The 23925-nt window shown below is 34.7% G+C and overlaps 4 protein-coding genes, 1 long non-coding RNA gene and 1 pseudogene across 6 annotated transcripts; 3 read left to right on the forward strand and 3 right to left on the reverse strand.

Annotated features, from left to right (window-relative positions):
- Positions 1-389: 389 nt before the first annotated feature.
- LOC107412451 (uncharacterized) lies at positions 390-2990 on the reverse strand (annotated as a pseudogene).
- Positions 2991-3434: 444 nt separating this feature from the next.
- Positions 3435-7204, reverse strand: LOC107412461 (uncharacterized). The gene is made up of 5 exons (XM_025070562.3): positions 6381-7204; positions 5446-5742; positions 5125-5304; positions 4584-4802; positions 3435-4027 (listed from the first exon to the last, which is right to left on the reverse strand). Exons 1-5 carry the CDS (start codon positions 6870-6872, stop codon positions 3605-3607), a joined length of 1611 nt encoding a protein of 536 aa, XP_024926330.3. The 5' UTR covers positions 6873-7204; the 3' UTR covers positions 3435-3604.
- Positions 7205-10581: 3377 nt separating this feature from the next.
- On the forward strand, positions 10582-16328 carry LOC125418314 (uncharacterized). Of its 2 annotated transcripts, XM_060811921.1 has the most exons (5): positions 10582-10692; positions 11268-11347; positions 13041-13616; positions 14169-14284; positions 14402-16328. In XM_060811921.1, exons 3-5 carry the CDS (start codon positions 13193-13195, stop codon positions 14405-14407), a joined length of 546 nt encoding a protein of 181 aa, XP_060667904.1. In that variant the 5' UTR covers positions 10582-10692; positions 11268-11347; positions 13041-13192; the 3' UTR covers positions 14408-16328. The 2 variants fall into 2 exon arrangements, 1 of the variants encoding a protein (XP_060667904.1); XR_009634447.1 differs by lacking the exon at positions 13041-13616.
- A 719-nt stretch (positions 16329-17047) lies between these two features.
- LOC112490588 (photosystem II 5 kDa protein, chloroplastic-like) lies at positions 17048-17751 on the forward strand. Its single transcript, XM_048469262.2, has one exon. The coding sequence runs from the start codon at positions 17293-17295 to the stop codon at positions 17620-17622; it is 330 nt and encodes a 109-aa protein (XP_048325219.2). The 5' UTR covers positions 17048-17292; the 3' UTR covers positions 17623-17751.
- A 65-nt stretch (positions 17752-17816) lies between these two features.
- On the reverse strand, positions 17817-21817 carry LOC132799617 (sulfite reductase [ferredoxin], chloroplastic-like). Its single transcript, XM_060811917.1, has 8 exons — positions 21501-21817; positions 19861-20625; positions 19474-19782; positions 19119-19316; positions 18820-18954; positions 18616-18732; positions 18369-18527; positions 17817-18215 (listed from the first exon to the last, which is right to left on the reverse strand). Exons 1-8 carry the CDS (start codon positions 21678-21680, stop codon positions 18009-18011), a joined length of 2070 nt encoding a protein of 689 aa, XP_060667900.1. The 5' UTR covers positions 21681-21817; the 3' UTR covers positions 17817-18008.
- Positions 21818-22105: 288 nt separating this feature from the next.
- On the forward strand, positions 22106-23570 carry LOC132799620 (uncharacterized). The gene is made up of 2 exons (XR_009634448.1): positions 22106-22881; positions 23039-23570. It is a non-coding gene; the product is annotated as an uncharacterized LOC132799620 (long non-coding RNA).
- Positions 23571-23925: the final 355 nt, after the last annotated feature.

The following is a 23925-nucleotide window of genomic DNA, read 5'->3' on the forward strand; positions in this document are numbered from 1 at the left end:
GGATAAATTCCAATTTTTCTGTTACTTTCATAATAGATTTGTTTACAAATTATTGCTATTGTAAGTAGTATTAACAATTTGCTTTTGTTGGTAAATAATCCAGAGGATCATGGAGTTTGTATTTGTTGGTAGAAGTATTGCAACAGTTAATGTATTGTTTTAGATTCCACTGTACATAATCTTTCACTCTAAGAAGCATAACAAAATACATACGATTGTGTTTCATCCTTTTTAATTTTTTTCCTCTTAATCTGCCTGAGCAATTCTTTCAGATTAATATGAGGCCAAGAAATCGGAAAGGACCTGTCATGAAGTCCTCTACCTAGGGCTTAGGGTCAAAAAATAAATAAAAGCGCAAGCATTATCAATATCTCTTCTCATAACCGCATTTAGAAACAACCAGTATGCCACGAAGCTGAATCCTCTCTAAATTCTTTCCTCGTCTTTGGAGGCAGCAGGTAATGCAAAGGGAAGCTTGCCGTGCTCTGCTGCCGGTCTAAAACAGATGAATTCCCAATAACTTGGAGAGGATATCGCTATGGCGCAACAAATCCAGCGCTCTTTGTGTTTGCTTTTTTATCCGGATCGCTTGTGAACTTGCGCTTGCTGCAGCTGTTAGTTTCATTGGCTTGATGATTCTCCTTCAAGCGACAAGCCAATACCCTCTTCTCCATGTCATTTTGTGCTTCTCCTGGTGTTAGTGATGGTGTACATTTTGACTTTGTTTCTTCTTTCTTTTCCTCCTCTTTCTTCAACCTTTCCAGCTCCCCAAATAGCTTAGAGATTTTCGATTCTAGCTCGTTTGCTCTTGATTCGGATGATGCAGCCTTCTGTCTCCATTGTTTCACTTAAAAGATGGAAATAAGAAAGAAAGAACACTTGATCAGTAATCACCAACTACTCTAAAGCATATTGAAAAGGGAAGATATAGCAAAGTTTTCAGTATGAAAAAGCTTGTCATTGTTTTTTCTTCCATCAGAAAAACAGGAAATGAACATCAATTGCAGGTAGAGTTAAACTTACAACAGGAAGGTTTTCCCATTGTAGAGTTCTAATATATACTCTCCTTTTTTTATTTTTCACATTAGTCAAGCTTTATCAAATTAAACTTTACAGAAACTACTTAAAAAAAAAAAAAAATACCGTTTCAAACTTCAAAAGAGGAAGTGGTAAGATGATATTATACGAAAGAAATATTTAGACTTTCCAAGATCTTTGCTGGAATGACGATTTGATGAGATTTCCAACGTAACCACTTTTGGGCTTCACTAAAAAAATTCCATAAAACTCTCTAATGAATGGCTTTGGGAGCCATATATTATATGGCGGCTATCCACAAAAGAAAAGATTATAGCCTCTTTGAAAGCAATTCAATCTAACACTAATAACAGAACAGGAAATGTGAAATCTTACAGCAGAGTGTAGTGATTGCATCTGGTAATCATAACCAAGGGTTCGATCTTCCCAAAAGACTCTAGAAGCCTGCATTTCTTCCATCTCCCCTCGTACCTTCCCCAACATCTCCTGCATCTGTGACCACTGTTCTGTCTCAGCTCGAACCTGTTCTACAATTCTTCGAACCATGGCCTTGCAACGTCCTGAGCACATATTCTCTGCATGGGACACAACCTCCTGCATAATGTTTTCTTGTTAGTTTTTCTCAAACATGAAGACAGTGGAACAAGATGTTCTCATGTTGCGAATTTATAGCAACCAATTTAAGTTAGACTGTTTTCAGGCTGTTCAAAACACATATAATAACGGTGGTTAATAAGTATTTTTTTCATTTCTTAATGAAAAATGATATCTTAATACGGACTATTTTGAGGTAATTGATTCAGTCCAACACTTTGTTTTTCACTTATCTAGTATAAACACAAAGAATGTACTGGTTAGAACAGAATAAACCAAGAAGAAGCAAGGAACCTCGTGAGATGGTCTCATTGACGAAGATGATGAATCTGTAAATTCGATTCTCTGAGAAGTGGATGCAGAACTAGCAACCGAACTGTTGGCCGTAGAGAGCATGGATCCGTACTCTTCTTTCATCCTTTCTAATAGCAAACCATTTGATAGTCCCTCCATCTACCTTCTAAGGATCACCATCTGCATATAACAAATGGTTGCTTAAGAGTCAGACAGAAAATTTGTTGATCCTAGATCCAAATGAGCATGAGTTCTTGGTAATCACTCTCTATATATCTTCCATGATGTAGTTAGTATGAACTTTTCACAGTAAAAAGATCATGTATCAGTGATGCTTGTTCATAAAGAAAGTAAATCGTACTTACACTGGAACTGTCACTTGAAACTAGGCTCTCGATTTAATGGACAAGCTCATTTCTGCCATATCTTGAATCTCCTTCACGCATATCTTATCTGATGTTCCTCTAAACAACTCTAGCCGTCTTCGAAGAAGAACTGCTTGCTTGTCAAAGTTATTGTAGTTCCGAGATTCCAAATCCTTGCGTTCTAAATTCAGTTTTACTCATAAGTTCAGTTTTATTTGTTTCTCTACCCTTACTCACAATCACTTATTTCATTAGAATTACAAGGAATGTATATTGGTAAATTCAGTTTTATCTTTTCTTTCTATTGAATTAATATATAGCGGTTGGATCCAAACTACATATTTTGCTACCCACGCTATAATTTTAGTAATATTTTTATGTTCCAAACAATATCTATTAATAAATTATCATAATAATACCCTTAAATAAAATAAAATAAAATAAATTACATCAATCATAGAAAAACTTTAACCCCTAGCAATGGAGATTAACAATATAGAGGAAACGATTGGGAGAAAATGAATGATAAATTATCCTTTTTTTAACCCTAAAAAAATAAATTATAAAGATCTTTTTTCTTTTTTTTTTATGATTTATGTGCTTGGGTTTCATGTTTCTTATCATTTTTTTTTTTTTCTAGTTATTATAACTTATTTGACATTCCAAAATCAAATAGATATCTGATTTACAAAAACCCATGGTATGTAATCCGTTATATATATATATATATATATATAAATCGATGCTTGTTGTTTCCTTCGGTATATATCTACCAGATGTAGTATACACCGGCTGTTAATACTACATCCAAGTTATGTAAACTGGACAAGTTAACATGTTACAAAAAGTGTATCTGGTTTATATAAACCAAGAGTTGTTATTTCCTCTGTATTAATGTGTCACGTGTGATAAAAATCCATCCGAATTACATAGACTGAAGTTTGTTGTTTCCTCAGTATGTATGCATATACCAGAAGGTTTTGAACTCAGATTTAGGGACTAGAGCATATAAGAATTTAGTGTATGTATCTTGTTTATTTTTAAGGTAAAATAGGTAGCTTTTAGTAGTGCAAAAAGCTTAAATTAAGAGTGAATGTGTAAGACTGTAGTATAGGTAACAAAAAAGTGTATAGTACAGATAGAACCACTCTTAATATATTTGATTTTCAAATATTTACTTAGATACTCTATTTTTAACCCATTGAATTGCCATCCATCATGTCAAAATATTCCTCTTTTAACTTTTAGTACAATCAATGTCTCTTCGAATAACTGAATTTAGAATAATCAGTAGGCGATGAAGATGAATCTCTCTAAAAGTTTTTGCTTGTATTTGGGGGCAGAGGGCAATGCAAAGGGAAGTTTGCGTTGCTCTGCTGCCTGTCTAAAACAGATGAATTCCCAATATCTTGGAAAGGTGATCTCTTCGGAGCAACAAGTCCATTGCTCTTTGTGTTTGCTTTTTTATTCAAATCACTTGTGAACTTGTGCTTGCTGCTGCTTTTATTTTCATAGGTTTGATGATTCTCCTTCAAGCGACAAACCAATACCCTCTTCTCCATTTCATTTTGTGCTTCCCATGGTGTAAGTGATGGTGTACATTTTGACTTTGTTTCTTCTTTCTTTTCCTCCTCTTTCTTCAACCTTTCTAGCTCCCCAGATAGTTTTGAGATTTTCGATTCTAGCTCGTTTGCTCTTGATTCAGATGATGCAGCCTTCTGCCTCCATTCTTTCACCTAAAACAAAGAAAGCAAGAATGCACACTTAATCAGTATTCACTAACTATTCTAGAGCATACTGAAAAAGGAAAGATACAGAAAACTTTTCAGTATGAAAAAAGCATGTACTGATTTTTCTTTTATCAGTAAAAAAGGAAATGAACATCAATTGCAGGTAGAGTTAAACTTACAACAAAAAGGTTTTTACATGGTGGAGTTTCATATTCACTCTTCACATTAGTCAAGCTTTATCAAATTAAACTCTATAGAAAAACTAGCCCAACAAAAACACCGTTTCAAGCGTCAAAAGAGGAAGTGGTGGGATGACATTATATGAAAGAAAAAATTAGACTTTGCAACATCTTTGCTGGAATGACTTGATTTGACGAGATTTCCAACATAACCAGTTTCGGGCTTCACCAAAAAATTTCCATAAAACTCTCCAATGAATGGCTTTGGGGAGCTACATATTTGCTTTTACATGGTAGCCACCCACAAAAGCAAAGATGACAGCTTCTTTGAAAACAAATCAAGCTAACATTCAAACATAAAACAGTCGGATGTGAAATCTTACAGCAGAGTGTAGTGATTGCATCTGGTAATCATAATCAAGGGCTCGATCTTCCCAAAAGTCTCTGGAAGCATGCAATTCTTCCATCTCCTCTCTTACCTTCCCCAGCATCTCCTGCATCTGCGACCATTGCTCTGTCTCAGCTCGAACTTGTTCTACAATTCTTCTAACTATAGCCTTGCAATGTCCTGAGCACATATTTTCTTCGTGGGATACAATCTCCTGCACAATGTTTTCTAGTTAGTTTTTCTCAAACTTGAAGACACTGGAACAGGATGTTCTCATATTGTGAAGTTCTGTGGTTGTACTGGAATTTATAGCAACCAGTTTAAGTTAGATTGTTTACAGGCCGTTCAAAAAGCATATAATAAGGGTGGTCCATAAGTATTTGTGTATTGCTTACTGAAAAATGACAACTTAAAAAGGATTATTTTGAGGTAATTGATCCAGTCCAACCGCGGTAAACTTTGATTTGCACTTATCTATTATACAATACAGAGAATGTACAGGTTAGAACATAAAGAAACAAGAAGAAGCAAGGAACCTTGTAAGGTTGTCTCACTAATGAAGAAGATGAATCTGCAAATTCAATTCTTTGAGAAGTGGACGCAGAACTAGCAACAGAACTATTGGCTGTAGAGAGCATAGATCCATACTCCTCTTCCATCCTTTCTAATAGCAAACCATTTGATAGCCCCTCCATTTTCCTTCTAAGGATCTCCACCTGCATTATAGCAAATGGTTGCTTAAGAGACACACAGAAAATTTGTTGATCTTATATCCAAATGAGTTACTATGAACTTTTCATGGTAAAATGATCATTTATCAATGATGCTGATTCATAAAGAAAGTAAATCATACTTACATTGGAACTGTCACTTGAAACTAAGTTCTCACTGACTCTACATTTTGATTTGATGGACAAGCTCATTTCTGCCATCTCTTGAATCTCCTTCACGCATATCTTATCCGATGTTCCTCTAAACAACTCTAACCGTCTTCGAAGAAGAGCTGCTTGCTTGTCAAAGTTATTGTAGTTCCGAGATTCCAAATCCTTGCGTTCTAAGTTCCTCCTCATCTTCTCTAGTTTCTCTGCCAGTCGTTGAATTTCTTCTTCCACTACCATCTTCACATTGTTTCCTTCACTAATCTTATTTTTCCCCTAAAAGTTAAAATCACAACATCATCAAACTATCAGAAGCAATTCATTCCATGAAGGTAATAATAATAATAATAATAAATAAATAAATATGTGATAATAATGGCTAAAAATTCACTTTTTTTTTTTTTTTTTCATTATCATTCCTCTTATAGAACATTATGTCAAGCAATTAAAAACAAAAATGTCCGAGTAATGAAACAGACTGATAAAAGGACAAAAGTTCATATATTTAAAAAAGAGAAAGAAAACCAACTAAACTATTCACTTTGAACATTCAAACTTAATATATAATAATAATAATAACAATAATATAAGTCAAATAATAATGTATACTTGTTCTCATCTGTTTCGCTGAGGAAAGAGAGGAAAGGATAAAACTTTAGGTCTCTCAGCTTTTTTCAAATTACTCTGCTTTCTTAAGGGAAAAACTAATTGACTAGTCCGAAAACTTATATTAGTATCAATGAACTGAATTGACATTCATTTAATCTAAGCATGATATTAAATTTCAGAATTTCTTCTTCTTCTTTTTTTTTTTATGTTCTATATTTTACGTTTTTTGAGCATTCAATTATAGACCACTCAAAACCAAAATATTGAGAAGAAAAACAGAGGAAGAGAAACAAGAAGGAACTAACAGAAATGAGAGCATGGACAGAGGATCTGAGAATCTTCTCCATCTTAACCCTATTCCTATCAAGCTTCTTCACAGCAATCCGCTTCTCCATCCTCAACAAATTGCACTCAGCCCTCATCATCTCCGCTTGAAACCTCCATTTCTCTTCCTCCACAACCGACCCATCCCACCGATTCTCTCCCTCCTCCACTCTCTTCCTCCTCCTCTCACTTTCTCCTTCATACTCCAACAGCACAATCGGAACACCTGCTCTTGTAAATGCACGTTCTTGGTCGAAAAGGATCTCCAGCTTCCCTTTCCTTTCCTTCTTCCGAGCCTCCGCCGTCGCCGCGGAAGCCGAAATGGATTTTCCGGTGGGATGGTTGTTGTTCTTGGTAGCTTTCCGACGAGGCCTACGTGGCAAGTGGAGGATTCTTGGTGTTGGTGCTGGTGGTGGGTAATGCCATTTGGGCCTCCTCGCTGCTGCTATTGCTCCTATAGTTGTTGTTGACATTGAGCTCTACTGTTTTTTTCTTTTCTTTTTTTCTTTTCTCAAAATCCTTATGCTTGGTTTCCCAGAAAATAAGAAGTAAGAGGTTTTTGTTCTGCAGGCAAAGCTTGTTGAGGGTTTGGAAACTCACTGACTGATATATAGGGAATGAGAGAGTGAGAGTGTTGAAAGTGAAAGAAAAGAGAGAAGCATGCAACCTCGTTAAGAGCAAGAACAGGGATTTCAAATGAAAGCTGTTTGTTTTGTGTTCTTTATGTTTTGGTTTATTATTTTCTTTTTCCTTGGACCTTGTTTTTGTTTTTTTCTTAGGAATTTGAAATATTTTTTTAATAATGTTTGTTCCTTGTGTTATGACCACTCTATCCTTTGCTGTTTATTTGACCTGTCTAATAAATCCCCTACCCATTAGGGACAAAAAAAGGTTTAAGAAAAAGTTATGATAGACCAATCATCAAAATTATACTATGAAGACTTTAAATCGAAAAGAAAGTTGACCAATATTTGTTATTATATACAGATTATTTATAAGTGATTCCCTTACATCATTCTATATGGTATTTAGTATATCTCTTAAATACTACCACAACTCGCATCCAAAAATAAAAAAGAAAAGAAAAAAAAAATCTAAGTTACTTAAATTTTTGGACCACTTCACATGATATGTTGCAAGTCATAGATAGCCTCACACCTTCCATGTGTTCAAACAAAGGCCATAAATTCAAACAATTTTTCACCTACTCCATCTATCTTTTTCTTCTAACAGATTAGGCTTCAAGATTCAATTGAGTAGGTAATTATTCTTTGTACTTGTTTTCATAAAAAAAAAATAATAAATGAATTGACATTTTGTTAGTGGTTAGTGGTACTAGTGCCAAGCTAAAATAAAGAAGAAGCAAGAGTAAGGTTACTTGTTTATTGTTCAAACTAAGACTTTAAAATGTAGTACATGTTTAAATGTGCAACTTTTTTTTTTTTTCTTTTTGGGTAAATATGTGCAGCTTATTATTTCTTACTCTAATATTACATCAAATGCATATTGGTAATTTCAATTTTCTTTCCCCCTTCTTTCCATCTAATTAAATATGCTTGGTTTTCAAATATTTACTTATATCCTGTATTTTTGAACCCTTCGAATTGTCATCTATCATGTCAAAATATTCCTCTTGAGACTTTGAGTACTATCAATGTCCTTTCAAATAACAGCATTTAAAATAATCAGAAGGAAAAAAAAAAAAAGTTACAACGATTGTTTTACCCTATAAGTAAAAAATAAAAATAAAATAAAAACTCATTATTGTCATATAATGGGGAAGTGCTGCAATAAATCTCACAAGCTCAAAACAAAACAATAGTACAACAATAGGCTACTAGATTATGATTTTTTATTTTTAAAAAAATTATAATAATGAATGATTAAAATATCTAAAAGAAAAAATATTTTTTTTCCCACCAACTTGTGAGTAGTGAGTAAATGTTTCAATACAAAATCACACAGACCAAGATATATATATATTGTCAGGATGTCCACCAGCCCATTTTTTTCCTCTCCAATATAAACACAAACTGATCAATGAATGAAACTGGTCCGTGCCGTTGAAGGTGTTATAAATTAATAGGGCCTTTTATTTTTTTATTCCATTTTTTCTAATTTATAATATATAAATAGAGCTGACAACCTCATTCCTCCACCTCAGCTCTTCCTTCTTCTGCTACTGTTTTCTGCTCATCTCAAAATCACTATGATTCTCTTGGTCTTCACGTAGCCTTTGTGACGTGAGAGTGGCTCATTTTTTTATTTTATTTTTTTCTCAACAAAGGAAACCAGAAGCTTTCTTGGAAATATATTTAATATTTTAATCTTTGCTTTTGGGTTTCACACAGAGAACTGTTCAGTGTAGCCGGTGAGGCAAAGAACCAGGCTTTGAATCCATTTCTGGTTGGACCACTTACCCAAAAGCATAACTCATTGGCTGCAAAAATTTTAAAATTTTTCCTCTTATTTTATTCCATAATTTTCCTTTTTAGTATTGTCAATTTTGGAATAGAAATTATTGACCCACAAATTTCTTTGAAGGAAAAATGTTTATAGACTAGTTTGGGCCCCACATTGGTGAAGTCCCAGAAAATTGAATTGGATTTGTACCGTACTTGTTGTTTTGTAACTCTATCTATTTGTAAATTCAGAAAACCATGAAAACGATAGTGAAAGTTTTGCTTTTTGTGGGATATTCAATAAATCAATGCCATCGATAAGAAAAGTACATGAAAACTGAGCTTTTTAGCAGTTGAATTCCATTCATTATTATTGCTAAAATTGTATGTTTTTTCATGGCATTGGGTTATATAGTACAATACCCATTGTACAAAAGTCAAAAAAATTTCAATCTGATTTTTTGACTATTGCCAGTTTTATTCAATGAGGACCAAAGATTCAAACTTTTAAAAACAGTGAATTTTCTTAAACTATTTTTTATATAAAAATATCAAAATTCCATTGCAAAAGGTTTCAATGTTTGCTGTGTCTTTAGGGACTTGGTTCATAGTATAAACATAGTTTTGACATATTTGTACTTTTTTTTTTTTTTTGGAGCAAGATTGAAATATTTATATTTGAAAACCAAGATTAAGATGTTTAAGCATGTGGCTAAACTTCCAATTAAAAAATGCATTTGGCTGAACTGTGGATGCGAATTGATTATATATAATCGTGCACAAGATTTGAATATTTTCAATTTCCACTGGTAGTTCCATGATTTTACCGTTATAGACTATATAATATACTAATATTATTTTTTTCAAAACGAAAAAAAGAAGAAAGAAAAAAAATGTATAGATTAAGCAACTACCTCAAGTTCCAATACTTTAAAAATTGATTTCAGATTTAAATATTGTATTTTGATTCTAGTGGGTCTCATTCAATTTGATATAAAAATCAATAAAAGTCTGTAATTGGAGGGTATATTTTGCTACAGAGAAGAATCCAATTGAAGTCAATGACATAAAAGAGAAACAGTTCAGAGCATAAAAGACACAGAGGAAAACAGTTCTAGTGAGAAAGCAAAGGACTGTTTTGTCGCTTACATCAGAGATAACATATTTGTCTACTGTTCTCTTTTACCATCTCATTTTTTATGGACCCTACCTAACATTTTGTCATATTTTTATTTTGTAAAAAAAAATTTTACCCCAAATATTAAACTGGTTTTTTGAACTTGGAGTTCAATTTCAAATCCACTTTTTTTTTTTCTTCTTTTCCTCAGTATTTTTTTTTAGAAACCGATTATTTTGGGTTTCAAACCATTCAGATAATGTGTTTTAAGCCAAAAAAAAATTATTCAGAAAAAATTTTGTACTTTCCTAGTGAGAGAGAATCTTTATCCATATCTAGCATATCTTGAAAATTTTACACCTTTTTAAGAACGTAAATTTGAAAAAGATAATTTACAGGATAACTGTAACATAAGAATTGGCAATGTAGAACAAATAGTTTTGACCAAGTCAATTTTTATGAAACAAACATAATTTGGCTAAACGAATAATTAAAAAGAAAAAACTATGTTAGGGAGCTTGATATAAATTAGAATCCAATTGAGTGATATTATTGTGAAAAAAGAAAAAAGAAAAAAAAAGGGCAAGACACTGATGGTGGGCCATAATTTGGTGGTCCATTAATTAATTAGTTTCAGCCCATTCACGGCCCAATGCTTTGTGGCCTTCAACAGTTATAGGCGTTTTTCTTTGCCTCGCAGTGGCAACAAAGAAGCCGGGAAAAGAAATCACGGTTCCACGAAAGCAGTGTTTCTGGTTCCACAATAATTTCGTAGTAAGTCTCTCTTTGCATCTCTGTGTATCACTCTTTCTTCTTGGTTTAAGTCTCATACAATTGCTATAAAAGATGGATTTTAAAATGCAGTTTTGGAATTCTGGGTTTTCACTAACATTTTGCTTTTCATACATTTTATTGAATTATTGTGCAAAGTGTGTATATTTTGTCACCACATTCGTTCCTTATCTCTGGAAAACTGCAAAGAGTATATAGTTTATTTGTTTGAGTTAATTCTGTCTCTTCCATATGTGGGTTCTTAACGGGTCTTGCCCATGTTTTTGAATCAAAAATTTTTTTTTTTTGAGGGAAAAAAAAAAAAAAAAGGATTATAATCTTTTGGCAAACCGATGACCAAATCTCTATTGCTAGTGTCTTGAAGTTATATAGAGCTGACCAGTGTTCTAAAGTAGAAATTTTCATAAAAGAGTAGGTCATTTGTTTGTAGATTAAGTTTGCTTAAGGGTCTTGGAAGAAGAACCCTTTCGTCGCTCAGTTTGGAAAAATTAGGAGGTAAAATACTAAAATTGCTATCTGTGCATGAATTTCCGAAGCATGATAAAGGGTTCATGCAGGTATCACGGACTATCAATTTGTTTATGATTGTAGAGTGGCGTAATCGGAACGAGTGGCTGATGCAGGAACCTTCTCTGAGGTAGAATGTGTGCTGCTGAGTGCTGACATTTAATGGCATATATCTTTAATTGTTCTGATGGAAAGTGCTAAATATGAATAATCCTTGTTTCATTTCGTGATTAAGAAAATAGGAATTGTAAAACATGGTTTTTTAATCTGCTTAGGAAGTGTAAAGCATGGTTTTGTAATCTGCTTATGAAGTACCTACCTTATAGCTACTTTAAGCCTTAGCTTAGTTAACTGCTCAATTCATACTTCTGAAACATAAATGTTTCTAGTGACATAATTTAACACCACAACTTACGGCTTATATTTATTTTTTTATTTATTCATTTATTTTCTCAGCCATAATTTTGTGTGAATTGTGGAAAGCAAAATGCCAAAAGAGAAAGAAGCCCATTTTCCATTTAATGAAAAGTTATAATGTTTGGATTAAACTACCAGATCTTTTTAAGCCAATTAGTAGTTGTGTTTGACCTTTTTGACATCATTGTTCTTTTTTGAATGCCTGGAACTCCTTCCTCTCCAATGTCATTCTATCTATATTGCCTTGTAGTTTTGTGTGTAAAGTTTGGAAATTTAATAGATGTTGCTTATAATACATCCTCCATTGTTATTTTGTTTTATTTCAGTTCTATATTGTTGTCCTGTTGTACCATAAAATGTCATTTCATTCGTTCTTGTTAACCTTCTCTGATTTAAATGAGTTCTATTTCACCTCAACGTGTGTGTGTGTGTGTGTGTGAAGAGAGAGAGAGAGAGAGAGAGAGAGAGAGCAAGCACTCTATCAAAAAACTTTAATCTATACTTTTAGGTATTAATGTAGGCTAAATTAATTGAACATACTTGGAAGTGTGCTTATCATTTTATTAAGTCTTAGGTCAGGCGATTTTTTGGTGGTATGATAAAAATTTTTGGTTAAGAAGTAAAAGTGTGCAGAGTTAATTCTCAAAATCCTCTACTTTATGAAATAAATGCGAAGGCTAGGACCGCTCTCGGTTCTCCCCCTCCCTGATCTCATGTTAAGGGGAACCAAAATCACGATTTTAAAATAATAATAACAATAATCTTGGGTACTAAATGGAATAGGTTTATCAAAATCTAACTCACTGCACTTCCATTTGTGTATTTTTCTATTTAAACAACTCAATGCATTAAAATGGCAGTTAGCTAATTTGTTTCTATGACATTGACCATTGTTGGCCGTTATCCTAGTAGTGACCGTCCATAGTCCGTCCTTTTGTGTATGTACTTTTTTTAATTTAATTTTATTCCTTTTAAGTCTTGTGCTTCTAACCAGAGTTAATTAAAAATTCCTTGGCATTCTTGGATACAGAATACTTGCCTTCTAAATGAGTCAGAATTTTAGCTTTATATGGTAGTCAATGCTAATTCATATCCAGTGAATTGGATTTTCTGGAGCCATAATTTAAGGGACTATCTGGGCTTTGCCCAAATTCTTTCTCATTTATTATTTTTACCTGTCAAATTCCCCTCAAAGATGATTGGGTAGGTTGTAGCATAGTGATGTTGCCAATGTGTCAAAAGTTGTATGGCTCAAAATATGAAATGTCAAACAACAAAGACTTCTTACATTTGTTTGTGAAGCTAAATATTCGTAGAGTTTAACAAGCTCTCGAGCTCACATGAACTTGAGTTTGTTTTATGGTATCTCCTTCTTAATTGTGGCATTGGACATACTTTATGGTCAGCATGGATGTACATTTAAGACGGGGATCACCTCCTTTCTAAGACTTAAAAGAGACAACAAACCTGAAGTGCGTCATCCTTGATTCAAAAGCCCCTTATAAACCTTCATTTCTGTTACCTTGAGATTTGGTAGTCAAATTGCTTCTCTTTTCCTATGGATGACCAGAAAGCTTTCTCTTCATCTATGGATGACCAGAAGGCTCTCTCGTCATCTATGGATGATCAACAAGCTACCTCTTTTTCCATGGATAACCAACAAATTTCCTCTTCTCCTCTGGATGGTCAACAAGAAGACATTCCTCAACCATATGATGAATCGTGGTTTGACCTGGCCAATTCATGTGGAAAAGAATTTGAACTTCCAAATGTATCTGATCCAATGAGTCTAGATTGGAGCGTTAACAGCAACAACTTGCTAGTCTCACCATTCCAACGACTTGATATTCCTTGTGTACTGGATGATGTTTTTCTATTGGAGATAGCAGGTCCATCTTCTGCAGGAAATCAGTTGATTTCTTTACCCCTGATTGAGATGGTACCTTCAGTCACAAATACCTCTTCAGCAATTGATCAACAAGGTGGTAGTCTTAAATCTACAAAAGATTATTCTATTGAGTATAATTTTTCTGTTCCTATTGGTAATCTTTGAATGCATTTTGCCAGATCATCTAATTTATCTATATGTGATTTTTTTCATGAGGAGAACTGATATGTTGATATTTCTAGTACTGATAGCTTTTTTTTTTTCCCTTCTTTTTTTTTTTTTTTTTTTTTTTTTTGAATGGCGTGGAAATAGTTGTTTCTTTGACAAACCAAAAATTATATGCTGTTGATCCTTGTAAGTCACCATCCTTCAGTCTAATTGATTCTTGGTGTTTGCAAAACAATTTTACTCTAGTTCCTTCCTCTGGATATACTCCTTGGTTTGGCTCAGATATTTGTATCCCTCCTAAAATTCCCTCTCCTTCAAATGCATCACAGTCAGGTTCTGATATTTTTATCATAAAAGATCATACCCATATTTCTTGCTTTGGGTGCTCATTGTCTCTTGAGGCAAATGGCTCCTCTAGTATGAGTTACCAGCTAATTGGATCTTCTAACTTTGCTGATGCACCTTGCTTTCTGTCTAGTGGATCTTGCATTATCAGCAATGGAGAAGTTGGTGATCCTGTTACATCCTACAGACTTGGGTTTAGTGCAAATGGATACGAGCATGATGGTTCAGAACACCTTCAGAACTCCAAAGGTCCATAATTGATTGTTCACTGATGAATTATTCCAATTTCAAAAAACTTGTAGAAATCTGATTCTTTATCAAAATTTCCATTTTCTCACACATGATCTTCATTTCCATTCTGCTCAGCGATAGGTAAAGAAGGTTCTGTCTTTTGAGCCTCGCATAATGAAGAGGTTTTGTTCTCTCCGATATTTTTTTGGCATGAGAGCTCCTTCCCTTGCTCTATTATGAAGTTGAGAGAAATTTTCCTTGTGCTTTTGCGAGGGGTTTGTTGGGCCGAAGAATTTTTTAATCATCTTGCTAGCCTTTGCATGGAAATTCATATGACCTCCAAAGGCATTATAGTTAAGAAACTCTTTCTGATAATCCTTGCATATGTATTTTAACTCATCGTTAATCTGAGACATGTGGAAAAAGTAGCTTCCTTCACCATTATAGAATGAAGGCTGACAAACTTGCGACGAACTAGTGCCAAAATTATGCTCGTTACTGTTTGAACCACAAAAATTTGACAGAGGAGCATGAGTAGGGCTTGTTTTTTGGTTTTTCATTAGAATGGAGAGATTTGATCTGATTCCTATTCTATGCTTGGAGTTTTGAAGGTGTTCTCTTTTTCGTTATTTCTAGTACTGATAGCTTTTTTTTTTTCTTTTCTTTTTTTTTTCCTTTTGTTTTTTTTTTGAATGGCATGGAAATAGGTGTTTCTTTGACAAACCAAAAATTATATGCTGTTGATCCTTGTAAGTCACCATCCTTCAGTCTAATTGATTCTTGGTGTTTGCAAAACAATTTTACTCTAGTTCCTTCCTCTGGATATACTCCTTGGTTTGGCTCAGATATTTGTATCCCTCCTAAAATTCCCTCTCCTTCAAATGCATCACAGTCGGGTTCTGATATTTTTATCATAAAAGATCATACCAATATTTCTTGCTTTGGGTGCTCATTGTCTCTTGAGGCAAATGGCTCCTCTAGTATGAGTTACCAGCTAATTGGATCTTCTAACTTTGCTGATGCACCTTGCTTTTCGTCTAGTGGATTTTGCATTATCAGCAATGGAGAAGTTGGTGATCCTGTTACATCCTACAGACTTGGTTTAGTGCAAATGGATACGAGCATGATGGTTCAGAACACCTTTAGAACTCCAAGCATAGAATAGGAATCAAATCAAATCATTCCATTCTGATGAAAAACCAAGAAACAAACCCTACTCATGCTTCTCTGTCAAATTTTTGTGGTTCAGACAGTAACGAACACAATTTTGGCACTAGTTCATCGCAAGTTTGTCAGCCTTCATCCTATAATGGTGAAGTAAGCTACTTTTCCCACATGTCTTGGATTAATGATGAGTTAAAATACATATGCAAGGATTGTCAGAAAGAGTTCCCTAACTATAATGCTTTTGGAGGTCATATGAGTTTCCATGCAAAGGCTAGCAAGATGATTAAAAAATTCTCCGGCCCAACAAACCCCTCGCAAAAGCATAAGAAAAATTTCTCTCAACTTCATAATATAGCAAGGGAAGGAGCTCTCATGCCAAAAAAATATCGGGAAGAACAAAACCTCTTCATTATGCGAGGCTCAAAAGACAGAACCTTCTTTACCTATCGCTGAGCAGAAATGGAAATGAAGGTCATGTGTGAGAAAATGAGGATTTTGATAAAGAATCAGATTTCTACAAGTTTTTTGAAATTGGAATAATTCATCAGTGAACAATCAATAATGGACCTTTGCTAACCTTATTTTGAACATGCTTTCTTTAAGTTTCATTTTCGTTAGTCTTAAATTTAGGATGACATGACTTTTGGTACTGTAGCTGCCTAGTGACGTTTTGTTGCTGTGTCCTTGTGAACATCTCTTTTTCGTTAGTTCCATTTGGTCTTGCTGTTCATTAGGTTCAACTCAGTGCTATTTTAACAAGCTTGAAGTTAATATCAAGTTACTTGGTTATTATGAATGGTTATCTTCTTATTTACTAGTTGTTGCAAGTTATTAGATAATATGTGCCTCTGTATCATTGCTTCTTTATTCTAGAAGTTCATATTTTTGTTTTTCCATAATGCTTGTAATATTTTGTGGATTTACAGATTTGAGCAAAGTTCATGGTAAGTCACTTGTTGAAGGCTCTGACAAAGCTTTAAATTAAGTAACATCATATCAAATAAAAAATTAATGGGTTATATGCAACCCAGTTTTTGGTATTTATTTGGAATGGTGGTACGTTCTATCGCTGAACCTTGCTAGTGGTGTAAATTGTATATTCCATGGTTATTATAACAAAGTGTGAGTCATAATCTATAACAAATCCTAGAAAAGCATAGAGTTTTTCATACACTAATATCATTGATGTTCAGAATGTGTTTGTCACTTTACTTTTTCCAGCGTTTGGACAGTAAAAGCATTAGTATTTGTTCATCATAGAAATTGGGAGGATTTACCTGTTAAATCAATAATAATATTTTATTTTATATGTATATAATCGATATTCATATTACAGTTTGAATCAGCAGGAACGCATCCTATTAACTAAGTTTGTTTGACCAAGTATCATTCACCGAAACCATTTCTTATAACTTAGTTTGTTTGACCAAGTATCATTTACCGAAACCATTTGTTATTTCTTTTGGATTGCTGGATGTGAGTATCCTTTGAAGCTGAACTTATAAGTGTCCAAAAAAATTGAAATTCCACGGTGACCACATAAGATTCGAATATCATTCAATACCCAAAAAGGAAATCTGCTTTTTGTTTACAAAGAGGTTTCCAGAACAAAGAGTTCTCATTCAGATAAAAAAGGAAACACGTGGCAAATAACTATTCGTCAGAACGTTCTTGGCGATAAGGAAATGGATGATGTTCTTCTTCCAAAGAAGCACTTAAACATTTCCCACATCATTTTTTTGCACTTTAAGCTTACTTAACCAGAATTAAATTATCAAGCTTCAATTCCAACGTGCAGGTGAGAAAGAACTGAGAAAAGAAAAGTCATAAACAAGACAGATAACAAAGTTGTGGCAGAGATGGCATCTATGACCATGACAGCTTCTTCATTGTTAAATGGCTCAGCTTCAACCATCACCAAGCCTCCTACAACGTCGACACCCTGCCAAGGTCTCGTAGTGGCTAAGGCCCCAAGAGCCTCGTTAGAAGGGCAGCGAACCACTGTGCAAGCGAGGGAGGAGAGCAGTGGAGGGAGGAGAGAATTGGTGGTTGCAGCTGTGGCTGGAGCTGCATGGTCCATCGTTAAGGTGGCCGTGGCTGAGGAACCAAAGCCAGGTACCCCAGAAGCCAAGAAGAAATATGGTCCTGTTTGTGTCACAATGCCTACAGCTCGTATTTGCCACAAATGAGGAGTTGGCAGGGATTAGAATAACTTTATATCCTCTTAAATGTTTGGATGGTGTTTGTATAATTTATAAAAAAGTTATGTACACATTATCTATATAAATATATGTGCCCGATATCCTTTATTTTGGACCTACTTGCTCTCCTTTTCGATGTTTCAGTTTTTATGAGACTGCTTTTCAAGAATACATAACCTATATTATGATACAAGGAAAAACATTTCTTGCGTCCAAAATCTAAAATAGTTCCGCAAAAGATGCTTGTCAGCGTTTACAGATTCAAGGGGAAACGAGTTGGTGATCAACATGTGCAAAAACTGAATCTTTGCTCTTACTTTTTAGGGAACAGACTTTCAACTCAGCAAAGATCGTTAGTGCCTTCTATTGCAAACTCACTCATTTCTACCATTCTGCTGGGAAGCCACGAAATTGCGTATTACTTCTATGGCCAATTGATTTGCACTCTTGTTCTGCAGTTTTGCAAGTGAATCCATGGCCTCGTATGTCTCCTTGTCGGCAAAAAGCTTCAGATTACGGCGAGATGCAGACACCGCTAGACCCTTCCATTTGTCAACCAATTCTTTAAGTTTCTCAAATCCCTGGTAATACAAGAATCCACATCATTAGCTTGCCCAGGATTCCAACAACCAACAAACTAAATTTTCTTCATAATATGCAAAATTTGAGATATACAGCCACTTTTTAAGTGAAAATAAGAATTATGACAACATGCTAGTCGTTCATTCACTCACCAAGCGAGTTGTGAAGTCCCCGAATGGCTCTTTAGATTGCCGTTTGTGCTTCCAGTGGTAAAGTAACGGTTCCAACACTTTTTCAAGGTCTTGAATCTTAACCTTGTTCATGAAGGGTCTTGCTAATGAGGTTTGATTAGGTTTTCCCCCAAGCCAAATCTATAGCGGTAAAAAGTTAAAGAAATCAGTGTGATTTTATGGTAATCTACATTTCAATATAAGACAAAAGAAGAAAGAAAATAATTACCTGATAACTGTGGGGACCATCACCGACCAGACCCAGTTCAGCCATGTACGGTCTGGCACAACCATTTGGACAGCCAGTTACCCTTACAACCACAGATTCACTGTACTTCAGACCAACCTGTGGTCATTAGGTAAAAATTATATGCATTCTGCTTTTCATCAAAACATAATATATTCATTGAATTACTATATGCCCCAGTAATACCTTCTCAAATACTGCTCGAATCCGCTTAAGGATGTCAGGTATTCCTCGTTCAGCTTCAGTTATTGCTAGTGGGCAAAGAGGCATCGCTGGGTATGCCATTGCAGTTAAGTTGAGGGGGTCTACATACCTAGGACGCTGTATGCAACCAGAAGCAGTCAATGTCAATGTCAAACTAAAGAAACTGTATGAGTAGGATCCATCATAGGCAAATACTTGAGAAAATTGTCAAAGAACTGAGTTTGTTAAACTAAATGGTCAAATCATACTAATGTCTGCTAATGGGAGAAAAAGAAAATTACCCGCAAACCAGCTTGCGCAAGAGCTGTGGTCATGGGACGCTTCCATGACTTGCGAATATCACACAAGATGATATTTTGATTAGGTGTGACCCGCACACTCAGATTATATTTTTCTATGACCTCCCTCAATGTCTTTTTCATCTTCCCCCCTATACTACCATTATAAACATGGAGCCCACAAAATAAATTGCCATCACCCTGCAAACATATTATCATATAGAAAACCAGATTAAGCAAACAGAGAAGGGAGGAATCACTCCTAAACTTCAAGTAGCATAAGGTATCACAAACACAAAAATAAAGACATGGAATTAAAAGGAATCACATACAAATTGTCCAGATCAATAAAACAAACCTGCTCATGCCATCCCAAGTAACTTTTAAATTCCCACTCTGGCAACTCATGGAAAGGCTGGAATTTCCTTCCCCAGTATTGCTCAATAAATCTTCTAAACCTCTCAATCCCCCAGGAACTGATCAAATACTTCATTCTACTATACTTCATTCTCAACTTACGATCATCTCTTCTATTGTAATCCCGTTGTGTAGCAACAATAGCCTTAACGGCATATAAAATTTCCTCTTTGAGCACATAACCCAATGGTTCTGCCAGCCGAGGACGAGCAGTCTCTATCCCATGTGTCCTTCCCATACCACCACCAACCTACACAAGAAACTATAAGAAACTGACATTGTACACCAAAGAAGTTTATGATATTTTCAAAATGGCTATTCATCTTACATATAAGTTGAATCCTTGAGGCTCCCCATCATCATCAGTAACAACAACAACACCGATATCACTTGTGAGAATATCAACCGAGTTGTCCGTTGGTACAGTAACAGCGATTTTGAAGTTCTCCGGCAAGAACTGATTTTCAGGGAAATTTGTTCCATGAGAATTATCATTGCGGGCTTTAGTCACTTCAGGAGGTTCTTCTGCTGTCAAGACTTTCTCTCCATCCACCCAAACATCATAGTAGAAACCAGACTGAGGAGTCAGCAGTGATGCAATGTTCTCTGCAGTTTGCTGTGCAAAAAGGTAGTCTTTTCTCACAAGAGGAGCAGCAGGAGCAAGGACATTCCTATTGAGATCACCACAGGCACCAAGTGTTGAACCCATACTTTCAATAATGCTGCGCATTACTGTCTTCAGATTCTTCTTCAGAACACCGTGGAGCTGAAATGTCTGTCTGGTTGTCAACCCAAGTGTCCCAATTCCAAATTGATCAGCAAGGTCATCCATCGTCAAGTAAAGTTGGGTTGGTACTTTCCCACAAGGGTTCTTTGTACGAAGCATAAATGAATAAGACCTTGAGCCACGTTCATCTCGGTTATACTGTTGATAGCTTCCATGGAACTTGATCATTTGCGTGGCAGCCTCATTTATATTAGGGGCGTCTGTCAATATCTCCTCACTAAGAGGGTATCTTATGAAATTACTTTGTTCTTTGAATATTTCAACCTTGCTACGCTTAGTCTCAGTAACAGTCTCAGGCTTTGCTGACTGCATAGATAAACATACAAATTTCCCAGAAAGAATAAGATCATTTACTATAAACAACTTCAAATAAACTAATATAAGCAGTTTCTGATAAATGAGGTTCACATGAGCTTTCAGTTTCGTTGATCTTTATGTTTAAAAACAAATATGTCAAAGATACCAATCATCAAAAACCAATCAGACCATGAAAACAGGTGACATAACTGCATTGCGCAGAGTCAAAGTGCTCAAAGTGAAGTAGATTAAAAAGAAACACCACAATATATTGCAGCATATATTGCATTTAACAAGTTCTCACAATCACATGGTCTCAAAATGAACCAAGTTTCAAGAAGTAACTGATTAAAAATAATGATTCTTTCATCATAAAAATAAATAAAACTATGCCGTTCAGAAAAATCACGCACACTTCAGTTAAATGAACCAACTAGGATCCAAATTTTCTAAATCAAACAATAAAAAGGACAAAATTTCGGGGTCACCAAGTCTAGCAGAGAAGAAGAAGGAAAAATATAGAAAAAAGGAAAGAAAATTTCACGACCGTTTGATACTTTTATCTCTTTTGGCCCAAAATTCACGAAAGGAAAGACCTTTATGGGGAATCTCATAACTTTGCAAACCAGATTCCAGTTCGCTAGAGCAATGAGAGATATACAAAGAAAAAACAAAATTCAAAATTTCGATAAAGCTTGGTGCTTTATTTTCCTTCATTATTGTACCCCAGCATTTTCTCTTCTTTTTTTCAATTAAAAAAAAAAAAAAAAAAAAAAACCTTCATTTTCCTTTCTTTTTCCACCAAACCATCCAACCAGAACAATAAACCCAAACCGAAAAACCCACAACAGAGTATAGATGGATAAAACAAATTCAAAACGCACCGTGGAGACGGCTCTTATGAGTGAACGGTTCGAAGAAGAAACACAATAAGCAGGAACAGTTCTTGTGCTGAGAGCCAAAGAGTCGGAAGATTTGAGACCCTGAAAGCTTCCACTCTGAACCTTGGTGTCCTTGAGAATCGCAGCGTTTGAAGCTCCAAACGACGCCGTCGTCGTCGTCATTCCCTCTAAGTCCTTGTTTGTTCAAACTTTTTTTTTAAAAATTTTTTTCCTTATTTTTGCAGCTCCTCAAACTGAAAGAATGAAAACCTTAAGAAGGAGCTTGGTAACAGGAGCTTGGTAACAGGGAGCGAAGCAGAAAGTTGCGTGCTGGATATATATATATATATATATATGGGGGTTTATTACACCTCCGAGTTTTCCTATAATTATATCTCCATACTTATATAATTACATCTTAATCTCATTTTTCATAAAATTTCATCCATAAATTTTATTTATAAAATATATTTTTATTATGAGAATTAAAATTATTTAAATATTATTTATTGGACTTCAATTTTTTAAAATTAAAAAAAAATTATTTTTCAAATCAATTAAAATTCATATTTAATTAATATATATATAAAAGATCATTTTAACTGCTATGTCAATGAAAAGGTATATTTTTATGATAAAATTTTGTCAAAAAATACCGATATAATTATATAAATATAAAAATATTCAATTATAATTAAAAAAAAATTTAAAAAAAGTGCAGTGTTCTTGACCCATATATACGTAAAGATACAATGTTTTTTCTATTCAAAAACAAAAAGCAGATATTTTTCTGTATCATATGTATCTGGGTGGTTGTGGTGGTACCTAATGGTGGTCTAATCTAACGTGCGCCGTCACGTGCCTCATACAGGCATATTTTGGTTTTAGTGATTGCAAGGCCAAGACGCCTCTCCACGCGCCTTTTGCCCCCTAATTCAAACGCCTAAATAATTGCGAATTAAAGCAGAGGAAGAGAAACAAGAAGGAACTAACAGAAATGAGAGGATGAACGGCGGATCTGAGAATCTTCGCCATCTTAACCCTATTCCTATCAAGCTTCTTCACAGCAATCCGCTTCTCCATCCTCAACAAATTGCACTCAGCCCTCATCATCTCCTCTTGAAACCTCCATTTCTCTTCCTCCGCAACCAACCAACCCCACCCATTCTCTCCCTCCTCAACAGCACAATCGGAACACCTGCTCTTGTAAATACACGTTCTTGGTCGAAAAGGGTCTCCAGCTTCCCTTTCCTTTCCTTCTTCCGAGCCTCCGGTGCCGTCGCCGAAGTCGAAATGGATTTTCCGGTGGGATGATTGTTGTTCTTGGAAGCTTTCTGGCGAGGCCTATGTGGCAAGTGGAGGATTCTTGGCGTTGGCGCTGGTGGTGGGTAATGCCATTTGGGCCTCCTCGCTACTGCTATGGCTCCTATAGTTGTTGTTGACATTGAGCTCTTTTTTTTTTTTTTTTTTTTTTTTTTTCCCTTCAAAATCCTTGTGTTTGGTTTCTCAGAAAATAAAAAGTAGAGGTTTTTGCTCTGCAGGCAAAGCTTGTTGTGGGTTTGGAAACTCACTGACTGATATATAAGGAATGAGAGAGTGAGAGTGTTGAAAGTGAAAGAGAAGAGAGAAGCATGCAGCCTCGTTATGAGCAAGAATCAAATGAAAGCTGTTTGTTTTGTGTTCTCTATGTTTTGTTTTATTATTTTCTTTTTCCTTGGACCTTGTTTTAATTTTTTTCCTTAGGAATTTGAAATATTTTTTTTAATAATGTTTGTTGCTTGTGTTATGACCACTCTATCCTTTGCTGTTTATTTGACCTGTCCAATGAGTCCCCTACCCATTACCATTAGGGCTCGTTTGGTACGCAGCATAGGTCCGGATCGGACGGGATCGGACAGGATAGGTTCGGATCGGACAGGATCGGACAGGATCGAATAATGCAGTACTGTGTTTGGTATAGTTCTGGACTGAATGTTGGACTAGTTGTCCTATGTTTGGTGCAGGATCGGACTGGATTGGATTATTTTATAATTAAAGTATTTATTTTGTTATATATGAAAAGATTTAAAATTATATTTATATTTACAAAAAAATTAAATATTATATTTAATTAAAGTTTTATTATTACTTATATTTAATATGTTTTGTATAGATATTTATATGTTCAATTAATTAATAATAATAATAATTTAATGATATTTATAATACATTTGTAATTTTTTTTTTAACACCCATAAACTACTTAAAATATTGTTTTCAAAACTGATTAAAATAAAATTACTAATCATGAATAACAATTAAATACAAATAAAAAAAAATTGACATAATATTTAATTAAGAACTTGTTAATAGCATAAATATATCCATCTTCAATTCATACATATAGATATATAGATATATAAATAAATGTCACATGTAGTTACACTTT

This window comes from Ziziphus jujuba, chromosome 10 (assembly GCF_031755915.1).
Source record: "Ziziphus jujuba cultivar Dongzao chromosome 10, ASM3175591v1".
Lineage (NCBI taxonomy): Eukaryota > Viridiplantae > Streptophyta > Magnoliopsida > Rosales > Rhamnaceae > Ziziphus > Ziziphus jujuba.